Source organism: Aquarana catesbeiana, linkage group LG01 (genome assembly GCF_042186555.1).
Source record: "Aquarana catesbeiana isolate 2022-GZ linkage group LG01, ASM4218655v1, whole genome shotgun sequence".
In the NCBI taxonomy this organism is placed as follows: domain Eukaryota; kingdom Metazoa; phylum Chordata; class Amphibia; order Anura; family Ranidae; genus Aquarana; species Aquarana catesbeiana.
The window spans coordinates 653,756,063-653,773,908 of record NC_133324.1 but is presented as its reverse complement, the minus strand read 5'-3'; the positions used below and the strand labels follow the sequence as shown (position 1 = coordinate 653,773,908).

Below are 17,846 nucleotides of genomic sequence, written 5' to 3'. Positions count from 1 at the left end.
ACTCTGCATTGAGTAAAAAGGCTGTTTGTTCCTGTCTTCTCTGATCCTTCCCTTCCAGAGTTTCCAGACCATCTCCTGGTAGTACAGAGACTAGGGGACTGTACATGCTCAATTTGGTGTGTATTGCTATGGAGTGTTGTGTGTTTTTTTTTTTTTTTGGTTTTTTTTTTTTTGGGGGGGGGGGGGGGGGGGGGGGGTGCATGTGATCAGCACAGGCCAATCCGCACTGTCAGACAGAGGGTCAGGCCTCATGCAACATCATAGGACAATCAGAGGACAATCAGAGGAGAATGAAAAATCCTCCTACAATCTTTAGCCAGGTCTCAGACAGACACTGAGAGAAGTCACAAGACTGCTATATACTGCTGATGAGAAAAGGTTTTTAGAAGTTTATATTCACTAAAATAACTGGATTTCCACGTTCTGTGTATTGTGGGAGACCAGATATAGTGAATGCAGGGTCCTGGTTTTAGTAACACTTTAAAGCAGAGTTCCAGCTCGACCCATGCTTATTAAAAGTCAGCAGCTACAAAAAGTGTAGCTGTTGACTTTTAATAAACACTCGCCTGTCCCATGGTTCAGCAATGCGGCCACCCGAAGCCTCCGTCCTCTCCCCTGCCTGTCCGCAGCATTGGCATTGCAAGTGTGGGCACCCGGCTGTGATAGCTTGCGCATACCAAATGGCCGGGCAACCTTCTGGGACACGTCACAGGTCCCAGAAGATTGCTGGAAGGGAGGGGGAGAGGAGGAGTAGCCTATGCGGTGCAAGTGGAAGTGGGAGTTGGGTACCTGTCAAAATTGGGTACCTGCCCCCCCCCCCCCCAAAAAAAAAAATGACATGCCAAATGTGGCATGTCAGGGGGTCAGGATACCTTTAAAGCTGAAGTTCCAATTTTGGGTGGAACTCCGCTTTAAGGGAAGGAAAGGGAAAGAAATCTATTAACTGCTGTTGCTGAATTCTCATTGTAAAAATGCTAGCTACCAGGTTGTCATACTGATACATTTGCTTTAATACTTTGTGTCATGGAACAAGTAGATCAATTGTCCTGATGTCATTTGCACTTCTGAATAATTGTTTAGGTCATTGACTCAGAAAGTATTAACTCAGGGATTTCCAAAGACAATTAGCATTTTTAACAGGTTTCCTCTTAGATTTGCATGTCACTATACTTTGGTTACACAGTGTAACTTCCTTTTTATCTCGTGGTGATCTACAGCATTCTGAGTGTTGGCCAGGACTTGGGCTGGCTGAAGAGCAACAAAAACTCCCTACATGTTTGATTTAAGTACATCCCATTCAATCCAGTTACACTCTTTGGTAGGCACATTGTTCAAAAAAGTCAAACAAACAAAGATCTATAAGTTCTAAGGGTGCCGTTTCTGAGCTCTCCTGTTGAAGATGTTAGTTTCTTGGCTGTCTTGACTAATATTGAGTGGCTAACCTGGGAGGAATATGCAGATCTGGAATTTTTACTTCACTTGCTGTCTGCTTATGTTAAGTCGGTTACTAAAAATATTGACTTATTATTAATTCCTGATTATTAATTTTATTATTATTATTAGTGGTTTTAACCTTGCTGCATGGATTTATTATAGCAATAAAGAAATTGTTTTCATTGGAGTGCGTCCATCCAGACCTTTTTTGTTTTTTAGAATGTAGTGTAATTTTTTCAGTTCATACAGGTGTCCTTTAAAAGTAAACACAGTATTTAATTTGCATTATCCCTCCTTATGTATATGGATGATGGCACTGTATTTTAATACACAAAAAACTCAAAGTGGTTGTAAATCCTTACATATACCCAGTGAAGTGATTGGCCTCAGGTAAAACACATCCTTATCCCCCTACGTATGTTGTACCTGCTTATCTATGGTTGTCTTTCCTCTACATCCATTCAAAGTGTAGAATTTACACAGGATCTATCAGCTCTGAAAAGATGGGGAAGGAGAGCTCTGAGAGCTGATTGGAGGGAAGAGACACACCCCCTGCACACAGGAACAGAGCTGAGGCTGTCAATCAGCTGGAGTTCCTTCCCCTGTCACCATTTTTTTTCTCTTGGTGTCAGGAAAACTTGTCAGAAGTGATTCATGCTAATAGCAGAGGAACGAAGCAGCAGACATAAATGACACTTGGGGGTTGATTTACTAAAAGTAGAGCACTCAGAATCTGGTGCAGTTGTGCACAGTAGTCAATCGGCTTCTAACTTCAGCTTGTTCAATTAAGCTTTGATAATAAAACTTGGAAGCTGATTGGTTTCTATGCGGAGCAGCACGGCATTTTGCGCACTCCAGGTTTAGTAACTACCCCTAATAATGTTAGTTGAGACAAGTACATGCTATAAAGGGATATGCTTTTTTTCATAGTTTTACAACCACTTTAAGTACCCTTTTTTCATAATCTATATACAGCTGTCATGTGACCGAGCTCTTTCCCAGCCCATCTGCAGGGAAACATTAGCAGAAGGTTCCTCTAGTTCTCTGCTGCTAGTCACGTTTAAAAAAAAAAAATGCCTTCAATGCAAAAGAAAAATACATAATTACTATAAAATGTTTAAAATCTTCATACAAATCAATTATGTAGTATAACTCAAATCTACTCTTTTTTTGCAAAAAAAAAACATGGTTTGAGCTATCTAGGGGGAGGTCTTGCTAATCAGAGCCTCATTCATGCCCCCTCCGGCCTATGACCTGTTATATTGCTTTTGGTGCCGCTCTAAGTAGAGGTGAAAGTGAATCCCCGTGTCCCAGAACATTGGGTGCAGGCTTGTCGTGATACCAATCCAGAGGGCTAGTAAATGGAAAGGATTACTGCTACTCCCGACCAGCGTAGGTTAATAAATGATAAGGAGTAGCCTCAGCCTGCATGTCTCCACCACACCACACACGTGTGGTGGAGACGTGTAGGCTAAGGCCGTGTCTTAGTTTATTTACCTGGGCTGGTCAGGAGTAGCAGCGATCCTTTTCTCGTTACATTTACTAGCCCTCCAGCTTGTGTCTTTTTTGTTTTGTATAGGCTTAGAATTACAGGGAGGTGATGCCTTAATGAATCAACATGTATTATCCCGCCTCCATTGTGTTTAGCTGTTTAGTGGGCATGTCGTAAGCGGGAGGGAGTAAACTGTCATTTATCTAGTGTGCATATGCCCACATGTGTGATCAGTAGTTATGTGGGCTGCACAGGTAAGAAAAAGGAAGAAATTAACAGCTTGGAAGGGAACCAAAACTGGAACATGCTCTGTAGATGTGGCAACGGCTGGTGTAAACAATCTCAGGCTGCAGCAAACCAGGTAGGTGGGACAGTGAACAGCAGGATTAACCAGGATTTTTGCAGAAAACAAATCTCATAGTGACTGAGCGAGTATGAACAGCATGCAATACAGCATGTACTGACCGTTTTTTTAATGATGTGCGATTAATGACTCTTTAAGAGCGCAGACCAACATGTAACCTTTGGTATGATCATGAGATATGCTCCTTGCAGTGCTCTAATGTCACTGGTAATCAGAATAAAGAAGAACTACTCCACAGAGAAAAGGCTTGTGTGTAAATTGCACTAATTGGGTTCTCGATCCTTTGCGACTCTTGCCTTGATTTTCATGTGACTCAGAGATTTCCCAACATACACCTATGGACCTAGGCCTAGCGCATAGCTGATCAAGAGATTGGGGCAACCCAGAAATCACTCAGGTGGGTACTTTGGAGCTGCAGGTTGGCTTGCATGGGGTCTGATGTATATTGCACATGTACTGATCCCTCCCTTCATTACTTACTATCACATTGCCTTTAAAAGATGAGGTAGGCAGATTGTTCCAACAAAGGTCCGCAGAAATTATTTGTGAAAAGAAGCAGAAGAATTAAAGCTGAACTTCAAGCAGATATAAAAAGGCACAAATTAATGTGACTCTGTAATTTTTTTTTTATACAGCATTATTTTATCTGAATTGGATGCACGCAGAGTAAATACCCAAATTTGACCTGGTATTGACCAGTAGAAATTGAAAAGCAAGAGGGAGAAGCAGCACAAGGAGTCAGTCAGTTGTACTGCAGTTCAAGGAGCATGCAGGTGGCAGAGTAGAGCAGAGTGACAGGGAGGTGAGCACATCAGTGTGTTACAGTGGAGTTCAGCTTTAAAAGAGAAGTATGGGATTTTTTTTTTTTTTTTTTTTTTTAATCCCATAATCCTACTTACCTAGGTGGATACAGCATCAGTCAGATGCTGCATCTGTCCCCTGCCGCCTCTTCACTGAGAACCGAGAGATCAAACTTCACCGATGACTCGGCTCTCTCCCCTCCCTAAGCGGAGAGTTTCTGACAGTCAAGCAGCAGCTCTCCTGCTCTGCTCCTCCACGCTCATTGGAGCGCTGAGCTGTGGAGGGACAGGGAGCTCGATAGGCTGAGTCGGCTATCAGTCCAGGCATCTGGTGGATCCAGACTCCTAAAGTCGGGATAACGTGCTGCCTGGACTGATGTTAGTGACGTCAGCAGAGAGCGGAATTCAGACCAGAAGTCCAGACAGGAAGTCCACCCCTATATAACCCTTCCTACACAGGAAGGACCTCCCAGTTTTTTCACCAGTGTCTGTAAGGTGGAATGGTCACTGATATGGTACAGGTGCTCTTGAAGCCAACTTGGAGGTCTAGACGGTTCCATTTAGAACCATTGACTTCATTTGGATCCATTCGAAAAGGCTATCAGCCAAAATGGATGGTACCCAAGCCTCATTGGAAGGAGAGAAGATTCCTCGCCTGTAATGCAGCCTTATAGCGCTGGACCCTCCGTAATGGAACCCTGTGTAGTGTTTGTTCTGACCAAGGTGCTTTCTTGCAGAGATCTGTCTGTTCTCCCAGTGGCCACTGGGGGCAGTGTGCTGTTTAATCATGCTGTGTAATTCTTAGTCGTGTGGGCTGCTGTTTCTCTTCCAGCCACTAGTGGGCGCAGGCTCGCACAGTATGGCCTATTTTTATATAGGCAGAAAGTGGAACGGCGGCCATGAGGTCAACAGCTTCAACAGGGCCTCTTGAGACCTAACAGCAGCCCATGGATACTAGTGATGTGTGAGCGCTTACTGTGGGAGAACTGCGTGGCCAGACACGATTATATACTGTTTACTTACTGCTTAATCCGGGGGGGGCCTGTACAACTGTAAGTCGATACACCCCTAGCAGTGCACTTTAAAGTGTTGGGTCTCCAGAATGCTGTGCATTTGGCACAAAAATAGTATGGGGCCTGGTGCAGTTGAACAGGTATATACTTGCAAACTTCAGAACAATGTGCATTTGGTCTGCAGGAACTTACTTTTAGGCTGAAGCAGGAAAAGGCTGCATGGCATGCATATGTGCTAAACTAGTAAAAACTAGTATGGAGCCAAGTGCAGTTGGGCAGGTGCAGCATAGTATACATGCTTGCAAGCTTGTTGCCTAAATGCATGCTTGAATAAACACATGTTTTGCTTGCATGCATACATACATACATACATGTGGCATAAGAACATGGGCATCGGTGCACTTGAAGGAGTTGTGTCTCAGGAATAGCATGCATTGGGTCTGCAGGAGCTTAGTTTTGGACTCCCTTTTCACACTTGTGCGTCTTGAAAGTCCTGCATTTTGGCCACAACTTTGATGTGACTTGAAGACGCATGGATGTGAAGGGTACTCATTGGAAATCGTGGAGTGCGACTTGTCAGGCGCCCTTGCAGTCCCAAGTCGCAGGTCGGATCGCACAAGTGTGGAAGAGGCCTTAGGCTGTTGAAGCAGCATAGTGGCTGCTTTGGATGCCTATGTAATTGGCTACTCCCGACTATAACTAGTATGGGCCCAGGTGCAGCTTGGTATACATGCTTGCTTGCATAGAACACAAGCATGCATAGGCACATTTGCAGAGGGCCCCGCTCTGTGGCCCCCACGCCTGACAAGGGGGTGGTGCCCAGCCTGCAGCCCCCCATGGCTGGCTGCTATGGTGCGTTTGCGTGGTCGCTTGTTGCGTAGACGCAGGTTTTTATAAGCATATGTTTGTATAGACTTATGGGCATAAGTTAGTATGCCTGTTGCATTGATATACGTTTTTGCGTGAATTCATAAACATATGCATAGACACATGTTTGCATAGATGTGTGTTGCGTAATATGTTGCATAAACACGTTTCTTAAATGCTTGCTTGCTTATTCCGCAAATGCATGTCTCCATGGGCACGTATTGTGTAAGTGCGTCTTTGCATGGACACATGATTTCGTGTTTTGCCTAAACGCATATTTGCTTAAGCACATACCTACATGCTTCCATAAATGCATATTGCTTAAATACATGCTAGCATATTTTCGATTGGTGCATACGTATATGCTTAGTTTGAAATGTATGCTTATTTGCCTAGGACTACATACATATCTCTTTTTTTGCCTAGGACTATATACATATGTGCTTATTTGCCTAGGACTATATACATATGTGCTCATTTGCCTTGGGATACATACATATGTGCTTATTGCCTTGAATACTAGTATACTTGCATGTTTGCATACCTACGGGGTTGTATAGCGGTAGACGAACATGGTCTAGGCCTGCATCCTTGTGGAACGGCATATTTGTCTAATACAGTCACTTTATTATGTATCTGTTAGACTAGCTAAATGACTTAGAAGGGTGAGGCAGGTACACCTCCCTCAGGTTCAGTAGTCTGGCAATATTCACGTCTCCTGTTGACCAATGGCATCAGGGTGATCTGAGCCACTGTGGCACCTAATCTTGGATCAAGCCTGGTTAGTACTTAGATGGGAGACTGCCCAGGTTTCCCTCCATAAGTGAGGGAGGCATCTGAGGTTGCTGTGTTTGATAGTATCTCAGACCATAAGATTTTAGTGCAGTCACTGAGGTGGTTCACTCCTTTCTTAGTCGGGTCAGTCTTGGCCTTGTGTTGGGTCTTGGAGTAAAACAGATGGTAGCAGCTTCAAAACTGAATAGGGACATGAGGTCTATCTTAAGATCTTAATCCGCTGGGAGTCCTTCTGTTTCAGATAGGCTCGGTCTGTTCAGTGATGACCTCTCTGCAAGAGGTAGTTTGTGGGGCCCATAATTATCAGGAAACGCACAGCTTCATGTGCCAGGTTGTTTCCAGTCTCATCAAAGATTTCTGTAATTGCAGTGGAAAGTCATCTGTTTTCTTTTGTGTGACCATCCTTCGTGCTGGCCACAGCTTCTGAGGTACACAAAGCTCCTAGCTCCGGTGCTGGACATGCTAAAGAGGCAGGGGGTGTCAATCTCTGTATACCTCAATAACTTATGCTCAGGAAGCAGTTGGTCCAGATTTTCCTTCGATACATTTTGCAGTAGGAAGCTGTATCTAGGTCGAAGCATATTCCTTATGTACAGTCCTACTCTAGGTCTTGGTAAAGGATCGTTCTCTCTGTCTGGAACTTGAAGATCCAGGCATTGGATTGCCAAAGGGCTCTGTTCTCGGTATGTTGCACAGCTAAAGATTGATGGTTAATGGTTTTCAATCTAGAAAAGTTGAATTCTTCCTTTCAGGTATTGGTAGATAATCGCTGATGCCAGTTTCTCCATTTGGTTTGAGGGTGGCTACAGTTCAGTGGATTTGGTCTCCACAGGAGAAAATACTGCCCATAAATAGCTTTTGGCCAGTACGCCTTGCTCTGGATTATGGTACAAACCTGTTGTAGGTTCTATCCAGAAAAACCTCTGCAGGGGCATAGATATCAAACACCAGGGTGGCACCAGTAGTCTGGCGGTTTAGGAAGGTGAACCATGTTCTGTCTGGGACAGCACAAGTGCTGTCTCCATCGTCGGTGCATATTCCAGGTACAGAATAGTGGCAGGGGGAATTCTGCAGGTGAATCTACTAGATTCCAAGTTCTACAGTTCTAGAAAAAATTGGGACAGGTTGTTTCCGGGACAAGGGTCCCACTGGCAATAGGGGTAGATGCACTGGTAATGCCTTATGGACCAGTTCTCCCTTTCTTGATGCTTTCCCTCTGTTTTGACTTCATCTTCTTTTGCCACATCTTTTGCGAAGAATCCAGAAGGGAATAACACTGATAATAATGTTAGCCGAATTCGCCCACGAGGGTTGGTACACTGATATAGCAAGTCTTGCGGGGGTTGCTCCTTGGACTCTCCCAGTCCAGCAGGACCTAATGGTCTTGAGTCCTGTATTTCAGCACTGTTGAGCCCTGGAAGCCAGCTTCTGGGAACTTCAATTACAGGAATTGGAAATTTTTTTTTGCCTGGGGTGATGCCAGGAAGTGGCAACCGCAGAAATATGTGTGGGAGATCTTCTTCTTTTTCTTTCTCCAATCGGTAGGGGAAAGAAGAGTGGCCTTAAGTACCATTAAGGCTCAGAGTTCGTCCCTATACATTTTTTTTTTTTTTTTTTTTTCCTTTTCCCCAGAGGCTGTTGTTTCTCACTCATTGATTCATACTTCATACAGCGCGTAACGTAGACAGTCCCACCTGTCAGGCCATTCTTGTGTCCTGGGGACTTGAATTTGATCTTGACTGTCCTTGCAGAAACCACTTTTTGAACCAATCGGGGGATTCTGTTGGTCTTTTATCTCGGAAAGTGGCTTCTTTGATGGCTATCACTTCACTAAGTGGAGTGTCAGGGTTGGCGGCTCTTCCATGCAAGGAGCCGTTCTTGGTCTCACGTCAAAAGGTGATGTTGCGTCCTTATCCATTTTTTTTTGCCTACAATGGTGTCTAGTTTTCACTAGAATCAAGACAATGGGGTTGATTTACTAAAGGCAAATCCACTTTGTACTACAAGTGCAGTTGGAAGAGCAGTCACTGTAGATCTGAGGGAATCCTGCAAGGAAAATAAATAACAGCATTTTTGCTTGCACAGGATTGGATGATAGAAATCAGCAGAGCTTCCCCTAATTTCAGATCTTCCCCTCAGATCTACAGCGACTGCACTTCCAAGTGCACTTGTAGTGCAAAGTGGATTTGCCTTTAGTAAATCAACCCCCACGTCTTGCCTTCTTTTCTAATCCTAAGTTGGCAGGAGTTGGATCACTGCATACTTTGGAGGTAGTTGTGGCGGTCAGAATTACTTGATTTGTCGGTACAGGTTAGGGATCCTGGTTTGCGCTGCCAGTAGAGCCCAGGATAGGCAAGAGGCATCCAAGTTAACTATTTTCATTTGGATTTGCCAGTTAATTATTCAAGCCTATGGCCTGAAAGGGCAAGGTCCCCCACACCTTTTTTTTTTTTTTTTTTTTTATAAAAGCGCTCGCTACCAGGTGTGTGGGGGCATCTTGGGCCATCTGCCATCAGGTGTCAGTGGCTCAGGATTTAAGGCCATTACATGGTCTTTTGTTCATACATAGTTACATAGCTGGGTTGAAAAAAGACACAAGTCCCATCTAGTTCAACCATAAAAATAAATATCAAACAATTTCATATATCCAGTTCTATACCCACAGTTGATCCAGAGGAAGGGGAAAAACCCCTTCCTCTGGATCAACATTCACAGAATTTTACCAGATAGATATCAAAGCCACGGAGGACACTGCTTTGGCCACAGTATGTCCTTCTCAGGTGGCAGTTTCTGTGATTGTGTCTCCCTCCCCTCAAGTGCATTGCTTTAGGACACCCCATATAGTCATTTTTATGGTTGTTCTGTGTCCCGTGATGTACCATAAAGAAAATAGGATTTTTTTCGTCATACTTACCTGTAAAATCATTTTCTTGGAGTACATCACCGGACACAGAGGTCCCTCCCATCTTTTTTGGGATATGCATTGCTTTGCTACAAAACTGAGGTCCTTCCTGTGTAGGAGGGCGTTATATAAGGGTGGACTTCCTGTTTTACTATCTGCCAGTGTCCATCTACCAGTACGTGGCGTATAACCCATATAGTCTTAATTTTGGTTGCTCTGTGTCCCGTGATGTACTCCAAGAAAAGGATTTTACACTCAAGTATGACGAAAAAATCCGATTTTACACCGATCAGACATAATATAACTACCCACCATAATCTGTCAAGGCATTGACTCCACCAAACTTCTGAAGGTAACAAGAGAATCAATGTTATTCATGTTACTTGTCAGTGGTGATAATGTTTTGGCTTATCGGTGTATATCACATAGAGGACCAAAAGTCCCTATTTGATATGTCTTTGTGACATCAGGGGTCTATCAGAGCACTCCCCCCCCCCCCCCCCCCAGGCTCAGTAAAAGCAATTGGATGGCTGTTCATCAGAAAGTTGATAGTTGGCTTGTAAAGCATATACATACTACAGCAGGTGAGTTAGTGTGTAAAATCCCCAACTGCCACCAACATTTGACATACAGTAAGTCAGTGGCACTAAAGGGGTTAAAATCGCTTTGACTAGCCTTCCTATATTGGACTATGATAATTATATATAACTTGATGTCATGTTACATACAAATTTCTACTAATACTAAATAAATACATACTAATTTGCTTAACTTCTTCTTCTCTCTTCTTCTTCTTCTCTCTTCTTCTTCTCTCTTCTTCTTCTTCTCTCTTCTTCTTCTCTCTTCAAAACGCATAGAAAGTAGGTTTCATGGTTTTCAATGGCATAGTTCACACCAGAGCTTGCGGTTTCCATACGTTCTGGTTTCAGAAATAAAAATTAGAACATGCCTCATTTCTCCTGCACAGAACTGTACTGGAACACAGTAAACGCATCAACAACGCCCTGGACCCCAGTACAGTGCAAAAAAAGTAGTGGTGGACTGAAAATTCAGGATGCACTTGATGGTTTTAAATATATTTTTTTATGTTTATAATCAAATTTTTAATTAATAACATCAATATAAATTTATTATCGGCTTTTTTTTTTTTTTTTTTTTTTGTCGGAAAAACTGCGATAATCCTATTTTCAGCCGATAATTTTCGGTGTCCATTATTGGCATCTTCTTTCCTTTTATTTATTTATTTATTTATTTTTTTTCTTTTTCTCCCCAAAAACGCAGATAATTTTTGGCAGCCAAAAAAAAATCATCTGGAACGCAGCAAAAATATGTGTTAAAAATGTGTGGGCATTTTGTGGTGTGAACTGCCACTTAATTTTAGTTATACTGGTCTAAATTGTTTATTTTGAATATATACCAATCTTTAATAAATGTTTCTGTGGCAGCTAAGAAATGTTGAAGTGTCTGTCCTTTTGGGTATTGACAATTGCAATACTTTTGCAAGGCTTGCATAATCACTGTGGCATTGGTTTCTTCTGCAATCACCTGCAAGAGCCTATATGTGTATCTGGGGATGTTTCTTTATGTCCTCCTTCAGTAGATTTCCTTTAGAGAAGACAAAATGAAACCATACTGAACATCCTGTTCAAGGTTACTGTAGCTCAAGGTTAGGGACTTTCCTTTAAAGGGCTTGAGATGTTCTCCTTCAGCAACCTTACTCATGAGATCACAGCCTAAAGAAATGTGCTTTTCTGAGTCCAACATTCCTTTTGTCTCGGAATAAAGAAATGATGATTTCTACAAAAGATGAATGTCGCCAGAAAAACTGATCTGTATTGCTGGAGTTCTTTTATGTTTTTCTCTAAAATAAAGAAAACCTATATTCACATGTCTTATTATCTTAATTTCTTCAGCTCTTACACCTGTACGCTGCTTAAGGACCAGAGAAATTTTTACATTATGCTATAAGCCTGTTTTTATTCCGCAATAACTGCCGATTATTTAGTAATCCGAATCTTCTGGTGATATTGTCTTACAAAAACGATTTTAATGCCTTCCATCGATGAATGTAAATCTAAAAATGAAAGGAACTGGTACCAGCATTGCATTACAAATTTACTTTGAAATGAAAGAAAAGATTTTTTTTTTTTTTAGCATATTTGCATTTAAAATATAAAAGCACACAAATTAAAAAAAAAAAAAAAAAAGACGGAAAATATTTAGCTAGGGGGAAGAAGGAATTGGGGTAATGGCAGGAATATACGATAAGAAAATCGGACAAAAATTTTCGTTCTGCGAACGATCGTCCGACTTTCTACTCGTTGATGCCTAGCAAGTAATACCCAATATCGATATTTTGAATGAAAAAGACCGATTGGAAAAAGTGTATTCCTGCTATAAATTAGGAATTAATAAGGTGTAAAATTGAGATATATACATATACCGTATTTTCCAGTGTATAAGACAACCCCCCTAATTTTACTGCATTTCTACAGTTTTTGCCTATACTCACTGTGTAAGACGACCCCCCCCCCTCTTCCGAGGCTTCGTATTTCCTTCTTGCTGGAGCCATACCTCGCTGAGCCATTCATGGCGAGCAATGTATTCTATTAATGAATACAAAGCCTGCTCGGATTGGCAAAGGCTGTAACATCATCAGCCCGCACCTCTCTGACTCTCAAAGCCAATCCGAGCAGGCTACTGTATGTAGCCTGCTCGGATTGGCAGAGGTTGTTACTCCAATCTGCGCAGGATCTGTATTCATTAATAGACTAAATCGCTCGCCAGGATTGGCTCAGCGGTGTATACTTTGTGTAGCCGAAGCTACATACAGTATTACCGCACATACAGCCGGCTGCATTGTATACCTGGCGTATAAGACAGCAACTGCTTTTTGGCTGTGTTTTTTATTTTATTTATTTTTTTTTTTTAAGTGTAAAAGATCATTTTGTACGCCGGAAAATACGGTGTATGATATATCTCTATCTCTCTCTCTATCTCTCTATCTCTCTATCTCTCTATCTCTCTATCTCGCTTCAACTGACATTGTATGCAGATCAAAAGTAAAAATGTTACTTTGTATGTATCCATCTTAGGCACCTTTCACATTGGGTGGACTCTGTCTGCTGATCCCTGCTTAGCAGGAGGATGACAGATCCGTGTCTGCTATGCAGAGTGGACAAAGCCTGCTGTTCTCTATGGGGCGGTTGGATGGAAATGGGCCGCCTGTCTGCTTCCATCCAACTGTCATTCGATTCGCTAGACGAATGGGGAACCCCATTCGTCTTTGGTGGACCGTATTGGATGCAGGTGGTTGTAAAGTGTAAACGGAGACGCATTTGGTCCGCTCGTGTAAAAGGGGCCTATCCCGCTTCTGAGCATGGTTTATAAACACTGTCAGATGACCAGCGGATGGTGTGCAGTGCAGTCTGGAGGGATCGCCGCAGTGCCAATGTGCCAATCTCCTCGCACGGCTTACATTTTGCATTGTCATGTGGTGGGACTCTTACAGTTGCTGTATTAAGACTCCTGACTATATTATTTTGACAGTCTGATCTCCCTGCAGCTTGTTTCTTCTCCATTACTGACATACCATGCCTTCTGTGCTCTTGTCTCTGTGGGAAGATTGCCATCTTGGTAGAGCCAAGGTATGCCTGCAGCAAGGCGTGAGCAGCACAATAGTGACATCACTTAGGCCCCTTTCTCACTGCCCCGACTTGAAAGTTGCGTGATTTTGCCACGATTTCAGGGAATGCTTGTGTAAACTTGAGGGTTTTTTTTTTTTGCAATATACTTTTCAATCTGACAATCCCTAATATCTAAGGCAGTCATTCAGTGCAACACAAATGGTAAATTTGTGTGGGTAAATGCAAATTAAACAAAAAGGAATAATTTGAGTAGACGGTTGAATAATACACCTTGCAACTGCTTGAAAATAACTATAATTTTCCATAATCTACTCCGTTGCTTCCAACTTTGATTCAGTCCTGAAACATCAGTCATTAAATGGTTAATTTAAATACCCTAACAATAATTGCTAGTCATAATAAGAATATACGTAGAGATGAACCAGTATGTGTATGGCCTTCATTAGACATGAGCATATTCTATCTAACTACTTAAAGACCGCCCACCGCATATATACTGTGTCAGGGTGGCCCTATTGCGTGAAACGACGTACCTGTCCGGCAATTCGTGCAATAGATACTGTGGGCGTGCTGATTGGCCAGAGGGGGAGCCAATCGGCGGGTCTGGCAGACGCGATGTCCGCCGGCCACCCGCGATCGCTCCACAGAGCGATAGAATGGTGGTCTGCCTATGTAAACAAGGCAGACCTATGTTCTGTCAGAGATGAACAAAGTGATCTTGTGTTCCTGCTAATCAGGGACACGGATCACTCTGTTCATCTAGTGAGTCCATCCCCCACACTGTTTTTTGTTTTTTTTTTTTTTTTGTTTTCCCATAATCATACTTACCTAGGTGGATGCAGCATCGGACCAATGCTGCATCTGTCCCCTGCCGCCTCCTAAACTGAGAACCGAACATCACCGATGACTCGGTTCTCTCACCTCCCCGAGCGGAGAGCTGCTCCCTGTCAGTCAGCATCTGTTCTGCTCTGCTCCTCCACACTCATTGGAGCGTTGAGCTGTGGGGGGAGGGGAGTGGCCATCTCAGTGGCTCACTGAGACTGCTATATTTGGGGTTGTATAGGCTATGGGGATACCTTATCCTTTTATAGTATTTTAAAAGATAGGACTGCTATCAGTCCAGGCACCTGGTGGATCCAGACTTCCAAAGTCAGGATAACGTGCTGCCTGGAATGATCTGTGTGACATCAGCAGAAAACAGACTTTAGACGGCTCTCTGCTGAAAACTTGTCACAGGAGTGCAAAACAAATTTGCACTCCTGTGACCCATAGGAGAAGCCCAGCCAAATGAGCTCAGGCTGGACTTCTCCTTTAACCCTTCGATTGGCCCTGGTGTAACCCCTTTCCATGCCAGTGTCGGTACAGTAACAGTGCATATTTTTAGCACTGATTACTGTAGTAATGTCACTGGTTCCCAAAAAAAGTGTCAATTAGGTGTCTGATCTATCACAGTCCCGCTAAAAATCGCTAATTGCCGCCATTGTCTGTCTTCTTCTTTTTTTTTTTTTTGTTTCTAGTGCAAAAAATACTACTACGAAGTGATCAAATACTACCAAAAGAAAGCTCTATTTGTGGGGGAAAAAAGGACATCAATCTTATTTGGGTACAGCTTCGCATGTCCGCACAATTGTCCGTTAAAGTAATGCAGTGCTGTATCACAAAAAATAGGCTGGTTATTAAGGGGGGTAAATTGTTCAGGGGCTGAAGTGGTTAACCAGTTTTATACAGGGCACTCAACCCCCCCCCCCCCCCCCCCCTTCCCGCCCAGGACAATTTTCAGCTTTCAGCGCTCTCACACTTTGAATGACAATTGTGCGGTCATCCAATGCTGCACCCAAACTAAATTTTTATCATTTTCTACCCGCAAATAGAGCTTTTTTTGGTGGTATTTGATCACCACTGGGTTTTTTGTTTGCTAAAACAAAAAATAAAGACCTGAAATTTTTTTTTTTTTTTTTTTTTTTTATAAAATGTTTTCTACTTGACTGACGGGCACTGATAAGGAGGCACTAATATGTAGAATTTATGGGGACTGATAGGCGGCACTGATGGGGACTGATGGGTGGCACTGACAGGTATTACTGATGGGCATCTGTAAAGCGGCACTGACAATGCGTTACTGATGGGCTCTGATTGGCACTTTGGGCACTGACTGGCAGTTGATGGGCACTGATTGGCATTGTGGGCACCCCTGATGGGGGCTGCGCTGATAATCAATGTGCTGATTACCGGCACTTCCTGGTTTATTGGTCACAGCTGATAACGTGGTAAAGAGCCTCCATTAGAGGCTCTTTACCATGATCAGAGATGCGGTGTGTCAGAGTGACATACCACACCACCGATCGCTGCGCGCCCCCGGTTTATGCTGCTGGACATCATATGACGCCCAGTCAGGATAACTGAACCACTATTTTATATATAATATTGTATGCACTGTAAATCATGCAACTTTGGAGTCTCGCTAGTGTGAATGGAGCCGTAGGTGGTCAGGCCAGTTACTGAGGGTTAATCTCTCCAACAGGGACACAGATGGCATTAAAAAGAGTAAAACTTTTTAGGTATGCATCAAGGTACAAATGTGTATATTCAGGAAATGCATACAATTTTTCAAACTGTTGTGAATTCCTTGTAGCTGATTTGAAGCCTCAAAACTAGTGGCAGTGAGTGCATAGACAAACTTTGGCCCACTGGTCAATGATTTACCAATAGTACGTTTCTACCATACTAAGTGTGTTTGTCATTTTTCAGGATAAAGAGCTGTAAAACATATTACGAAGTTCTGGGTGTGAGTAATGATGCTGGAGAAGAAGACCTAAAGAAAGCTTACAGGAAACTTGCACTAAAATTTCATCCAGATAAAAACCATGCACCTGGGGCTACAGATGCTTTTAAAAGTAAGTGTATGTGTTTTTTGTTGGCCTGTTTGTACATCATGTGTAGAAGCATGCTATGTCACGGCACCACCTTCCCGAGAGGCTTGCAATGCAGAACTTCTGTAAAAGCATCAAATTCTCCCTCACAGCACAATCTTAAAATAACTTTTTATGCTGCTGTGGAGGAATGACATTTCAAGGACTTGAAGTGGAATTTTTCACAGGTCGTATACAGCCCGATTTTTTTTTTTTTTTTTTTTTTTTTTTTTTTTTTTTTTTTCATTGGTTTTCAATGCCACTTTTACTGCATGATATAAAGTCCCATCTCACGTCATTTTAACATTTCTGATAAACACTAGTACCGTATATACTCGAGTATAAGTCGACCCGAATATAAGCCGAGGCACCTAATTTTTCCACAGAAAACTGGGAAAACTTATTGACTCGAGTATAGGCCTAGGGTGAGAAATGCGCAGCTACTGTAAGTGGAAAAGAGGGTCAACAATGCCCATTTGCAGCCTCACTGTGCCCATTTGCAGCCATAGGTCCCCCGAACTTCAAACTCGGTAGTTAAAGCGGAGGTTCGCTGAAAAAAACTTATTAAAAGCCAGCAGCTACAAATACTGCAGCTGCTGACTTTTAATATATGGACACTTACCTGTCCAGGGAGCCCGTGATGTTGGCAGCCGAAGCCGATCCGTCCTTCAGTTCTCGGCTGCTGCCGCCGCCATCCTCGGTCAGGGAATAAGGAAGTGAAGCTGTGCGGTTTCACTTCCTGGTTCCCTACTGCGCATGCGCGAGTCGCGCTGCGCGTCCTCTCAGGTCCCTGCAGTATTCTGTGTCTCACAGAATACAGCGGTGGAGGAGGACAGAGTAGGCTTAGGTCACTGCAATCACCGTGGTGATCTATGCCAGGAAGTGGGAGCAAATACCTGTATTAGACAGGTATCTGCTCCCTCCTCCCCCCTGAAAGGTGCCAAATGTGACACCGGATGGGGGGAGGAATCCAAAAAGTGGAAGTTCCATTTTTGGGTGGAACTCCACTTTAAGGCTTCCTAGATGCCCCCTAGCTGCAGCCAAAATTTGGGGTCTCTGGACCCAAAGGGTCCTGAAATGACATTGCTGCAGATGGACACAGTTGACCGACTTTGGGGCCCCGTATCTCGGGCCACTTGGTACTAGGAACTCCAAATTTGGGGTGCAAACCCAATGGAAATAGCACTACAACATATCCAAAGCTGTGGTTCCTAGAACCAAGTGGCCCCGAGATACGGGCCCCAAAGTCAGTTCGGAAAACGTCAAGCACTTTTCTGCAGCTGAGAATGACATTTTCCGAACCAACTTTGGGGCTCCGTATCTCGGGGCCACTTGGTGCTACAAAACCCCAGATTTGGATATGTTGTAGTGCTAGTTGCACTGGGTTTGAACACCAGATTTGGGGTTCCTAGCACCAAGTGGCCCCGAGATACTGGGCCCCAAAGTCGGTTCGGAAAATGTCATTTTCTGCTGCAGAAAAGTGCTTGACTCGAGTATAAGCCGAGGTGGGGGGCACATTCAGCACAAAAAAAGTGCTGAAAAACTCGGCATATACTTGGGTATATACGGTATATTGGAAAGCTGTTCTCATGTTGTATGCTTATGACATATTAAATAGTAGGC

The 17,846-nt window shown here is 43.2% G+C and overlaps 1 protein-coding gene across 1 annotated transcript in view; it reads left to right on the top strand.

The window, feature by feature from the left end:
- The window catches only part of DNAJB14 (DnaJ heat shock protein family (Hsp40) member B14), a 70,554-nt gene that overhangs the window by 19,692 nt on the left and 33,016 nt on the right, over positions 1–17,846 (top strand). Inside the window, exon 3 of the mRNA XM_073601502.1 lies at positions 16,063–16,208. Coding sequence (XP_073457603.1) covers positions 16,063–16,208 — 146 coding nt within the window. The remainder of the gene's footprint in view (positions 1–16,062; positions 16,209–17,846) is intronic.